This window comes from Saccopteryx bilineata, chromosome 10 (assembly GCF_036850765.1).
Source record: "Saccopteryx bilineata isolate mSacBil1 chromosome 10, mSacBil1_pri_phased_curated, whole genome shotgun sequence".
NCBI lineage: Eukaryota > Metazoa > Chordata > Mammalia > Chiroptera > Emballonuridae > Saccopteryx > Saccopteryx bilineata.
In genome coordinates, this window is record NC_089499.1 from 59,151,803 (window position 1) to 59,164,977 (window position 13,175).

At 45.1% G+C, this 13,175-nt stretch overlaps 1 protein-coding gene across 1 annotated transcript in view; it reads left to right on the forward strand.

The window, feature by feature from the left end:
- CACNA2D3 (calcium voltage-gated channel auxiliary subunit alpha2delta 3) overlaps positions 1-13,175 on the forward strand; it is a 1,003,844-nt gene that overhangs the window by 464,209 nt on the left and 526,460 nt on the right. Inside the window, exon 6 of the mRNA XM_066244394.1 lies at positions 10,697-10,828. Within this exon, the coding sequence (XP_066100491.1) occupies positions 10,697-10,828 (132 nt within the window). The remainder of the gene's footprint in view (positions 1-10,696; positions 10,829-13,175) is intronic.

Consider the following 13,175-nt stretch of genomic DNA (forward strand, 5'->3'; position numbering starts at 1 on the left):
GCTCTGTATGCTCTAACTGAGCGCTGTCTTTTATTGGTGCGACTTGTCATAACAGCTGTTCTCTCCAGAATGGCTCCTTTGTGTGCCCCCCACCATGGATCCAGGATAAGGTTTCAGATACCCTACATGTCTTTAGGTGCTTGTTGACTGAATGGGTAAGAGTGTATTTGGCTGTATTTCGAGGGAGTGTATTTGGAGATAGGGAGGCTGAGCCCCTTCCTCCTTATCTCTATGCAGCTCTGCCTTCCTGGCAGGACAGCCAGGAAGGTTCAAGGACAGCCTAGTTTCTGATTGGCTGTGTGGTCTTCCCCTCACCAGACCTTGGTTCCCTCGTCCTTGAGATGCAGTGTAGGCCTTCTGAGGAGCGGTGAGCCTGGTGCAGGATGAGGGGTGCAGGCCACTGCGTCGTGTGGGCACCTAGCAGCACCAGCAGCAGAGCCTCACACCCAAATGGGGGTGGTCAAGGATTCTTTTCCTATCATTTTATTCTCTCATGCTGCTAATGAATAACCACTATTAATTAGAGACTCACTGCAAGAATGTCTGGGAGGGAAGTACATTCTAAGAACTGCTACCGCAGAGAAATTAGTGCTAGCAAATCTGTGACAGTGTAGCTCTTTGGAGACAAACTCTTCCCTGTGGCTCTTGACAGATTTGTATTACATGCTGGCTCCCTTCGGGCCTCTCCCCCATGGTGTGGTCCTCTGGAGTACTTCCCTCCAGGCTTGGATGCTGGGACGATGCTGAGGAGACCTAGTACCCTGCCTTCAGAAAGGAAAGCCCGCACCAGCTCGTGTTTGGTGAGCGCGTCCTGTCTAGAGGCACTGGCTCCCTCGCCTGGCCACCCTAGTGCAGGCCCCATCGTGTCCCCCAGAGCAACCACAGGAGCCTCTAAATACACCCTCCACCCTGGCCACCTTCTTTTGCTTTTTTTTTTTTTTTAATTGATTTTAGCAAGAGAGAGGAAGGGAGAGAGACAGGAACATCTGTTACTGTATGTGGCCTGACGGGGATCAAACTGGAAACCTCTGTGCTTCAGGACAAAGCTCCAACCAACAGAGCTGTTTTGCTTGATTGCTTTCCTACTGGAGAAGGTGTGGACCCACCCTGTCCTCCAAACCTCCAGGGGCTTCATTGCTCTCACCCTGCTCCTTTTTGCTCTCTGCCTTCCAGGCATTTAAACTCTGCCAGACCCTGCCCCTCCCCCCTTTAATGCTGGTTCATTCTGCTGATTCCAGCTTGATCTGAGCTGGATTAGAAACCTTTCCCAAGAACCTATTTCCTAGTATCACCTGCTGCCCTTTATACTAATCACAACTCTAATTTTACATGTGACTAGTTAATTAGTGGTTTCTCTACTCGCCCTATGGACTGTACACTCCATAGGGTTAAAGGCCATGTCTGGTTACACCCACTGCTTTATCCCCAAATGCCTGGCGACATCGTAAACATTCAGTGGATATTTTCTGAATGGATGAATAAATGCATATTACATCCAATAGAGGTGCTAAATGCTTTTGGGGATATTAGAAAATATGACGTGATTTATAACCTGGAAGTGGGTTACCCAATGGTAATAGTAATAGCTACTATGAATATAATTACTAGAAGAAAGAAAGGGAAAGCCTCAGTGAGATTGGCCAGGGCGCTGACAGGGGTGTGTGCTGTTGGGAGCTGGAGGGGCGGCAGGTTTGAGGAGGATCCTGGGTTTGGAGCACCAGGCAGCTGTGTTCAGTCTCTGCGTGATTGCTCAGCAGGAACTACTGATGTTCCGCAGCAGGGTGGGTCTGCTGGCCATGATATTTAGCACAGATTTGGGAGGACAATGAGTCCCAGGGAGCCTCCGTGAGGGTCTTGCAAGATTGATATTCTAGTACATGCTGGTGGGACGAGGGTGACTATGTTCACCCCATCTCCAAACCTGTGCACGATAAACCTAATCCCCTTCCAACTAGAGCAAACCTTCAGGAAGGAGATAGGCTCTGGTTCTTCGGTTTTATGTTACAGACCTCCTGGGAGACGCAGTGAGTGGGGCAGTATCACACATCACAGGAGGCGGTTTACATTAATGAATACAGCTTAACTACAATGTATAGAATGTCGTAGAATCAGAAGCCCCTTGATATGTACTTATCTTTACTCTAGAGCAGTGGTCCCCAACCCCCGGGCTGCGGACCGGTACCAGTCCATTGGCCATTTGGTATTGGTCTGCAGAGAAAGAATAAATAACTGACATTACTTCCGTTTTATTTATATTTAAGTCTGAACGATGTTTTATTTTTTAAAAAATGACCAGATTCCCTCTGTTACATACGTCTAAGACTCACTCTTGACGCTTGTCTCAGTCACGTGATACATTTATCCGTCCTACCCTAAAGGCCGGTCCATGAAATTATTTTCTGACATTAAACCGGTCCGTGGCCCAAAAAAGGTTGGGGACCACTGCTCTAGAGTGTTTCATCAAAACTTTAGGGCCTGGTCAATGCCTCCTCTGCAAACAGACCCGAAATCCACATGCTGATGACAAAACAGCCTTATTGACAGCTTTGCAGCAGAGATCCCGAAGGGATGAGTTAGGAGGCTCTTGCCTAGGCTCTAGTCCGGCATTGCCTCATCTTGCCCACCATGTCCCCTGCAACTCACATGCCCCAAGCACCAGGGGCAGAGTGCCATATCAGGGCCCAAAGAAGGCCTAATGCCAGTCCCCCACTCTGGAGACCACCCACTTTATTTGTGGACAGCTAGGGACAGACAGCTTACTCAGCCACCTGTTACATAGTGTCTAGACCAGGGGTCCCCAAACTTTTCACACAGGGGGCCAGTTCACTGTCCCTCAGACCATTGGAGGGCCGGACTATAAAAAAAACTATGAACAAATCCCTATGCACACGGCATATATCTTATTTTAAAGTAAAAAAACAAAATGGGAACAAATACAATATGTAAAATAAAGAACAAGTAAATTTAAATCAACAAACTGACCAGTATTTCAATGGGAACTATGGGCCTGCTTTTGGTTAATGAGATGGTCAATGAGCTCCTCTCGCTGAACACCAATGAAAGAGGTGCCCCTTTCGGAAGTGCGGTGGGGGCCGGATAAATGGCCTCAGGGGGCCACATGTGGCCCGCGGGCCATAGTTTGGGGACCCCTGGTCTAGACTGTACCTTTAGAGCCACCCTGTTCTTCTGCCCCCTGCTTATTCTTTGGCAGTAAACAGAGTTCAAGACCTCCATTCAAATCTTCTTCCATCAAATAGTTTAGACAGGGAATTTAGCTAATCTCTACCAGGCAGGGTAATCTTCTTGGGCAATGGATTTCAATGCTCCAAGGATCAGTTTTCTCATCTGTAGAGTAAGACTAGGAGGAGTAGATTGTCTGTGTAGACAGGCTCCTGCGTATTGCATGGTGCGTTGTAAATGTTTCACAAATGATAGTCTCTGCTGCCATCATTATTGTCATCATTATCGTCATCACCATCATCATTATTTTCATTTTTACTACATAATTTTCTTCTGCTTACTGTCTCTGACAAGACTTGGAATGCTTTATTCCAGGAGAATAAGGAGAGACAAGAAGGAAGAAATGCAGATTTCTCCACAAAAATTATAGTATATTAAAGGAGGAGGACTCTTTAAAGTTCATATATTTAAGGCAAAACAAACAAACAAACAAAAGGCTTTAGTCACTGATGTGAAATGCCACTTGGGAATGAACCCTGAAGTCTAGCACACTAAGGCGTCGGGCTGGGGGGTCCAGAGCACCCCTAGCTTTGCCAGGCTGGTAGGTGTGCACGTTTACCATTCGTTTTGCCTCCCAACTTCATCTAGAATGGTTCAGCACTGGGCCCTGAGTCCTCCTCGTCCCCTCTCGTCCCCGGGCTGCCAGAAATTGGCTACAGTTTTGTGAGTTAAATGCGAAACCTGCATTTAATATCTCGTGCATCACTGAGTTTAGAGGAAGGGTAAATGTTTGGCGACTAAACCTACTTTATAATTCAACACACATTAAGGGCTATTTTCCAATACATATAAGCACTTGATAATTAGCATCGAAACTATTCATCATTTAATCTATGATCTATTTAGAATGAATGAGAGAGATGTCATTTACTTGCTGAAATGGGAGACATGAAAACTATCCAGCATTTTCCTCTTGAATCTGACCCAACAGGCAGTGCCGGGGGAAACTCCTGCTCGGGCGCAAGCCCTCTCCCTGTGCGGGAGCAGTGTCATAGTCAGGAGACGCACACTTTCAAAGACCTTTAGAAAAGCCCGAAGTCCCTCCTCCAGCCTTGTTCAAGGCAGGAAACACCTTTTTTAAAAAAAAAAAAACAAAAAAAATCCCCCAAAAACAAAACAAAGTCCACATTTCAAGAAACTCAATCAAACCTGAACTCTGTCTCTTCAAACAATAAAAAAATTGTGGGTAGCAGTAGTTTTTAATACTATTTTAGCCTATAATTGCTCCAATATAGTATACTCAGATTCTCTAGAAATGGGCTCATATTTTGTGGTAGAAAATGGCAACTGTAAATTAATATAGTGCTGCCAGTTCACTGGGGAGTAAAAAATACTGAGGAAAAGGACCGAGTGCGTCTCTGATGATTTTGAGGTCTGGAGAGGAAATGCGAGCATGAAGACATCCATGAAGATCCTGGGTGCTTGAAAGGGTGTCCTGGGAAGAGGCAGCCGGCTGTGTTTGCTGTAGATTGCTGAAGGAAGATGACTTGATTTGGGGACTGTGAATAAAAGTGTGATGGGCATGGTGCCAGTGGAGCCCAGATTATGTTTCTTAAAAATGTCTGCTTGGCAGAAAACTGCTGATCTGCTCAAATGCTCACTGTGACCCCTACACCTCCCAGCCCATCTTGTGCCTCTCTCTGACTTGCGGCTCCTCCCGACACCATTTCTTCCCAGTGCAGGGCTTTTGAGCTTGCTGTTCCCTCTGCCTAGAAATCTCTTGTTGGCCAAGGCATGTTTGAGCTAATGCCTACTGAGGATTCAGTTCTCTGTTCAGAGAGGTCATCTTTGACTCCCCAGTTTGGGTAACTCCCCTTCTTCATTTCCATACAAGTGACTCTCAAGCCTGCCGTTCCTTTTCATTGTCTTTCTTACACCCATTTCTATTTGGAGTTCTCATTTATTTGTCCATTTTCTTTCCTCCTCAGACTGAAATGTCAGTTTCATGGTCTGTTGGTTCACTGCTGAATGCCTGCTAGAACAGATGCTCAATAATATTTGTTGAATGATCAAATGAATGAAAGACTCATCAAGAGTGCCTTGCCTGGTCATTTGAGGAAGGGTGGAAGAGACTTAGGTACAGCCTCACCTACAGTCTTAGGGGTTGGGTTTGGGGGCTCACCACAGAATTGCCTGTGACTAGTGAAGTTCCTGCTGATAGTTATGGAGTCCTTCCAACTTATGTGCTTTTTCTGAGCAGCGTATGAGGGAGGGGCTGTTCTATGTCCTTCTACATGAGGACACTGGTCTCAGAAAAGTTCAGTCACAAGTCCAGAGCCATTAGCTAGCAGGTACTGAATGAGGTCTCAAACCTGTGAGTCCAGCTCCTAAGCCTGATCCACACTGGTTTGCAGCACTGCGAGGGTGCTGCCCGGTGACACCTACTGTGGGGAACAGGGGTGAAAGTGGGGAGCGCCTCATGAGACCTTACTCATGACTGATGCACAGAATAAGTAACGGCCACTATTTGGAGCATTTTGTCTGTGCCAGCAGCTGTGCTAAGTGCTTACATCTATTGATTTGCTTGAACCCAAGGGGCTTATCGTCTCAGGCAGGACTTGGAGGTGACACTGCCAGCTGAAATATGATGACACGAGGGGCTTCTTGTTCAGAGATACCAAACTAAAATGGAAAGTTGTGTGAATGCCTGTGAAAGTTGTGCAGAGAGAGTGGTGGCCATCTGTAATCCCAGGTGACCCCATGTAGCAAGTGCCAGCCACAGGGAAGAGCAGTTATCTGGGTGGAAGTAAAAGAAGGAAAGTGCAAAGGTGACTTTTTGGATGGCTTATATGATACATTACGAAGACAGATCAGGTATGTGTGAGATGCTTTTCAGATACAAATTGCAAATTGATCACAGAGGTGGTGTGAGACCTTATTCTCTGAACATCTGCTAGTCTTCTTTCTGTTTTACTGAAAGTTGAACATCTGATAACTTTCTGACTGGCATCAGAGGTGATTTACTCTCTCAGAAGATAGAGGAAGTAGGAAGCAGAACTTCTATTCTTGGGCTTCATGTTGACCAATATGAATAATAAGTGGATGTGGCAGGGACAGGAACATTGGATGAAGTGACCATGTTATGTGGAGTTCACATTTTTGAACACAGAAGGCTGAACATATACTAGACATTAAGGAAAATTATTTTAACCCATCTTTGTGTATTATAGATAGGACTCATTAACATAGGTCAGGGAGTTCATAAAATTACAATGCAGATGTAAAAATCTAAATTGTTCACATAAAGAAAAAAAGGGGCAAGGCTTTTAAACACCCTTTGCAGGGTAAAAAGCCTGCATTTATTAAATTCAGGTTTAGAAAATAATATGCACCAACTATGGAAAATGGGTAAATCGTAGGATGAGGAAGAGAGTGCAAGTACCTGTACTGGGCCGAACAGTGAGCCCCGCCCCCTGGGCATCCTGCAAAGATGACCTATTTTGGAAATAGGACCTTTGCAGATAGAAATGAGTTAAAGTTTTTCAGAAGAAGTCATCTTTAATTTAGGGTGGACCCTAAATCTAATGGCCGGTTTCTTCAAAGAACAAGGAGAGGGAGATTCGACATAGAAGCACAGAGGGACAGGCCATGTGAGGTGGGTGGGGAATGAGGGAGATTTGACATAGAAGCACAGAGGGACAGGCCATGTGAGGTGGGTGGGGAGTGGAGTGGTGCATCTGTCTCCAAGGCAAGCAGCATCACGGATGGAGGAGAAACACCAGAGCCTGGGGGAGAGGCGCGGGACAGAGTCTTCCCAGAGCCTCCAGGAGGAGCCGGTCCTGCCAACACCGTGGCTTTGGGCTCCTGGCCTCCAGAATAATTGTATTAGGCCACTTAGTTTGTGGTATTTTGTTATATCAGCCACAAGAAGCTAATACAGTGTATTTAACCCCTAAGGAGATGAAGGGTAGCAGTACAAGCTAAAGCTCATATTAATCTAAGACTCTCCGAAAATCCTAAATGATGCAAAAGGGGGGCTTTTAAACAAGTTTTGGAATGAAACACAAAACAAGGAAAAAGGTAAGCCTGCTACCAATGAGGATGCTATCATTTTTACAAGTGATCATAAAAAAGCAGATCTCTCAGCGACCACAGGTGGAAGATCAAGTGGGGTGCCGGTCCACACCATGTGATGCTCACCTCCTCCTCAGTGAACGGTGGGAAGGTTTGGGTCCGGGGCACATGGCGTGCATGGCCCTTTGGCCTATTTCATTTCTGCCTCTGGCAGTGCAGTGGGAAAACCATTTTATCTTAAGTCTTTTTTTAAACCCAAATATTTAGATGAATGCTCCACTTAATAATGTCATCATTTTGGGGCGGTTTTTTTTCCAGTCTCCTACATGATGGTAACAATAGACAACAATTCAAGATTTTCTGTGGTTTTGCTTGCTAAGCAAGCTTGTAAAATAAATCTACTGTGATTATTTTACAAGCCAGAGGAAGTGTTATTTGAAATATTTGAGCAAATGGGTGTGTGCAACACAGTCCCCACTTTAACTGGATCAAATCTTTCAGTGATTCTTCTTTCTGGTTCCCCAGGCCCTATGAAAATTGAAGCCCCCTTCTCTTGAGGAGGCATAATTTCAGAGTAAGATTTCATATCCAAATGAAGTGGGTGAAGTGATCCCTAGAACCCTACAATTCTTTTTGCATTTCTGAATATCCTCACAGTTCCTCAGGTGATGATGTAAGTTTCCAGGACTGCCTGGAGGCATGAACAGCCTTTACCACCACCAAAGAAACCACACTCAAGAAAAAGAATTGTTTAACTGGAAACTGTTTGACTCTTTAACATGTTCAGACAGTTAGCTAGTGAATTGGAATTTTTGCCTCTAATTGTGGAAGGTTTTTATATGACACTGATATAATTGAAGCCATTGATGGAGAAGGCAAGAACCATAGGTTTTTCAGTGTCATTATTGTATTTGCATCTTTGTGGATTAATTTAAGGGGCTTTTGTAGCAGAGAGTGAGTCAGAATAATCATTGTCAAGCATGGACAGGAACAATAAAGGGCTCCATTTTCCAGGACTGTAAAGACAAAGTCCTTCTTAAAATTACTTGATGGTAGAAGGTTGAATTGGTCATTTTTACTGTCCTAGCCTGTGAAGTGGTTATTATGGTTCACAAGAGTTAGAACACTTACCCTTGAGATGAGAGTCAGAATCCCAATTGCCTATTGAATCTGATGAAGTGATCTGAAAAAATAAGGCAGCCAGAGGTAAGACAATGAGACAGGCTGCATGTCTGCCCACTGGGTCAGATGCACATGTTGGGGACAGCCAGCTGGCAAAGGGCAGACAGTGTGGGGGAGGGATGGGTGCCCTGGAGTGTGTCTGTCATTGTACTCAATTTCCATGAACCTTTCTAACATTATTTACCTCATTGTCTTGCCATGAGACTTGAGGACCGGGGTGGCCCAATCTGTCCTCATCCCCTCATCTGTGTAGTACAGAGAAATCTTTGGGTTAGGATTCAACAGTGGCATTGCTGTGACTTGGAATCCCTGGGGAGCTCTGGTGAGGGTGTGGCACTCCAGGCCAATAGAATATGTTCACTGATGGCTTTGTTGAATGCCTTTGCCATTAGTCTTTTCTGCCCACTTTTTTTTAGTCTTCCAAAACAGCCTTTTATGGTGGGCACTGTTATCCCCATTTTGCAAATAAGGAGAACAGAGATCTGAGGTTTTGTCCCTTGCTAGCAGGCGCTTCTAAGAAAGAACCTAACCGTCTTTGCTCAATTTCCAGTTGTGTAGTCTGGAGGGAAGCCTGTCTTGGAGGGCCGAGGTGGGGCGATAGGAGAGTGATAAGCACAGTGTCTGTACCACAGGAAGGAGTCAAAGGTTCCCCTCCATTTCCTAATGATGAATATGTTCATCCTGTTATTATTCTCACCCTCATCATCCTGGGACCAGGCAGTTACTTCCCCTCTTAGAACAGACTGTTGCTGCACGCTGCAGGCATCATTTAGAAACAGGAGCTTCAGAGGTGAAAAAAACAAAAAGTGGACAGTCACAGATCATCCTCTCTGCTCCGCCCAGCTTCCACCCTGCGGGAAATGTTGCTTATTCTCTCTCTGTGTCTTTGCCCTTCATTTTACCCATGGACAGAGGGCAAGGGGTTATCTTTGGGCTCCCAATGGGAGAAAGAGAGATCTGCTTATGGGACAGCAGTGCAGAAAAATAGATGGTTGTTTGTAATCTGGTTTTTTTGTTTGTTTGTTTTGTTTTGTATTTTTCTGAAGCTGGAAACGGGGAGGCAGTCAGACTCCCACATGTGCCCGACCGGGATCCACCCTGCACGCCCACCACCAGGGGGTGATGCTCTGCCCATCTGGGGCTTCGCTTCTGTTGCAACCAGAGCCATTCTAGAACCTGAGGCAGAGGCCATGGAGCCATCCCCAGTGCCCCGGGCCATCCTTGCTCCAATGGAGCCTTGGCTGTGGGAGGGGAAGAGAGAGACAGAGAGGAAGGAGAGGGGGAGGGGTGGAGAAGCAGATGGGCACTTCTCCTGTGTGCCTTGGCCAGGAATTGAACCTGGGACTCCTGCATGCCAGGCCGACGCTCTACCACTGAGCCAACCGGCCAGGGCCTGTAATCTGTGTGTGTTTTTTTTAAAATATGGTGTATTCTAAAACATTTTTATTTATTTATTCACTTTAGAGGGGGGAGAGAGAGAGAGAGAGAGAGAGAGAGAGAGAGAGAGAGAGAGAATGGGGAGGGAGGAGCAGGTAGCTTCAACTCCCATATGTGCCTTGACCGGGCAAGGCCAGGGTTTTGAACCAGCGACCTCAGCATTCCAGGTCGACGCTTTATCCACTACGCCACCACAGGTCAGGCTGTAATCTGGTTTTAATCATCTATCCACCCATCTCTTCATCAATCCATACATTGTTGGAGTATGGATTACTCAGAGCAGTAACAGCAACGCAAGGTGGTTCCTTCCCTCAGGAGCTCACACCTGCTGAACAAAAAGAAGTAGAGAGATTTAGTTACACAAATCCAATTTACTTATCTATTTTTTTTTTAAATCAAACTTCTAAATCTGAAGTGGAGAGAATTTGAATGAAGTTATGTTGGCTGAGGTAATAGCGATGAGAAAAGAAAAAACATGTTTTTTCTTCTTAATGCTGAGTTCTGACTCAGGAGGAGGAAAAGTGGAAAATAATGCTAAGAGGGTGTGTCTGCTGTCTCAGAACCAAGGGGGAATGCAGGCCTGAAAGTTACAAATGCGGGGATTTGCCTTTGTAAAGAAGCCTGGGTAGAGACTCCTGGGGGGCATGGAGAGCTAGGGCAGGACGGGGAAGCTTTTCTTATGGAATTTCCAGGAGCTATAACTTTCTTCACAGCTTTCTGCAAGACAGACCTCATGCTGAGAACTGCGAGCCACATGAGATGCCAGCCAGGTTCTAGCCTGTGTTGCTTTGTAACATCCTCTTTTCTCTCTCTCTCTTTTCAGACCCTGCAATTGTCAATGGTGTTTATTGGTCTGAATCCCTAAACAAAGTTTTTGTGGATAACTTCGACCGTGACCCGTCTCTCATATGGCAGTACTTTGGAAGTGCAAAGGGCTTTTTTAGGCAGTATCCAGGTGAGTGTCCTGCATGGAGCATTATGATTCATATTAAATAAAATGTAATATTTTTTCTTTAGGTTCAGGGTTAAAATTTTTCTCCCTTCTCTTAGGAGAACATAGAAGGCTCTGAAAAGCAAAACAAAGGAATAGACAAAACAAAACAGAAACTGACTTGAAGATACAAAGGACAAGCTGATGGTTGTCAGAGAGGAGGGGTGGGGGCATGGGAAAAATAGGAGAAGAGGATTCAGAGGGACAGAACTCCAGTTAGAAAGTAGGTCCCTCGTGGGGTGTAATGCACAGCACAGGAACACGGTAGTAGTGTCACAACTGCTCGGTGACACATCACGATCATTCATAACATATCTGAATGTCGAGTCACTATGTTGTACACCTGAAACTAGTTAATATTTCATGTCAACTATAGTTCAATTAAAAGAAACTATTAAATCTGCTGTCAGGTGCAGGTCGGGAATGGCAGTGTGGCGTGGGCACACCCAGGGGCAAGCGTGCACCAGGCATTGGACCAGGATCTTTCTCCATTCAGTAATTCATAGAGCTGCCAAAAGTGGGGATTTGGGGTCTGAAACAATGCCATATTTAAACTTTCTGGACAAGGGTTTGCTTTTATTATTATTCCTACTATTATTATAATCAGGGAAAGAAACGAGTCATAATTGGACAGAGTTAAATTCTGACTGGAAGGAAAAGAAATGGAAAATGTGAACTGAGTTTCCCCACTCCTGAGCCGACTGCCCTCGAAAGAAGAGGTGGGAAGGGCCGAAGCACCACTGAAGTCAGTAACCCATCGTGAGGGCCACCAACAGCACTTTCCAATGAGTGCGTTTGTCAGAGTTTGGCCACCTTGCCTGGGGAACAGGTGTTCATTCTGGGACTCCCCAGGCCTCTACATTGCAATAGGAATTTAATTCTGGTTAGGTTTGAATTTTAATTAAAAAGGGAAGCTTTAATTTTGCTTAGAAGTTGTGAAAACAGGACTCGAGGCTGCAATTGTGCCAACAACACAGCTGTACAAATTAACAAGCTCAACCTAAAAGAAGGAAAAAAACACCCTGCATAATCTTGGAGCAATTAAGTGGAGTTTTTTATGTTTTCATTAAGTAAGGCTAGGCACCTGATGTCTTTGCACTCAGAGGCACAGAGCCTGCCAGCCTCCGCCTCAAGGAGTTGTTTGCCTTGCACACGGCATATGTCCCTTGAGACTTGCCTGCCGAAGGTCTGCTCTGGCCGATTATTCAGTGTTTCCCAAGAGCTGTGTTCATCAGGGCAGGCATGTTCCTCCTGGAGCTCACAGGAATTTAAACAATAAGTATCTTATTAAAAGATAACGTTATGACAAACAGTGGTCTATTAAAGTGCCAGTATCACCAAATTGCAGTTTGCTTTGATACACTCAGCAGAGAGTAAATTTAACACAGATGTTGCTGAAATGAGAGCATGGTGGGTGGCTGACACACGGAGGAAGTCACAAGGACATCTCACCATGTGGCACTTGGATGAAGGTAGAGCAGATAGGAAGAAACGACAGATGATCTCTTTTCTCCACCAGCAGGAAGTTCTGAAACTAGAGTCATGAGGAAATTTGAAAATAAAGGTGTATTAGTCATCTCAGGCTGCCATAACAAAATATCATAGACTGAGTAGTTTAAACAACAGGCAGTTATTCCTCATGGTTCTGGAGGCTTGGAAGGCCAAGACCCAGGTACCAGCAGATTTGGTTCTTGGTAAGAACCCTCCTTCTGGCTTTCAGGGCCTTCACCTTGAGTCCTCACACAGAAAGGAAGCTCCGGTGTTGCCTGCTCTTTCTAAAAAGGCACTAGTCCCGTTATGCGGGTTCCAGGCTCATGGTCTCATTTGAACCTAATTTACTTCCAAAGGCTCCACCTCTTAATACCATCAAATAGGATAGTAAGGCTTCAACATATGAATGGGGGTGGGAGGGGAACAGGTATAATGCAGACATTCAGTCTGTAATAAAAGAGAATCCTAATAGAAGAGAGCTTAATTACATATAAGATTTTTATCAGTCAGAACAGTTGATTCAGAAATACTTAAGAGTTCTTTTATGACTTTTGTAGCACAATTTTGACTTTGTAAAATTTCTGCATCTTTTTTAAGTTACTATACACAGGTCACAATCCCCCAAAGGGTTTCATTGCTCCAATAAATACCATGGGGTCACTCAGTGCTTAGTTCTGAACAGAGAGCACAGCTCTGGTCTCCTAGATGTAACGTGATTGTTGGAAACGGAACCCCTGAGCATTCTTTGCCAGGAGGTCTTTCTCTTCAGGATGCAGCTCTCCGCGTTTAGTGTATAATAGTATAAATCAGTGCTAAGCAT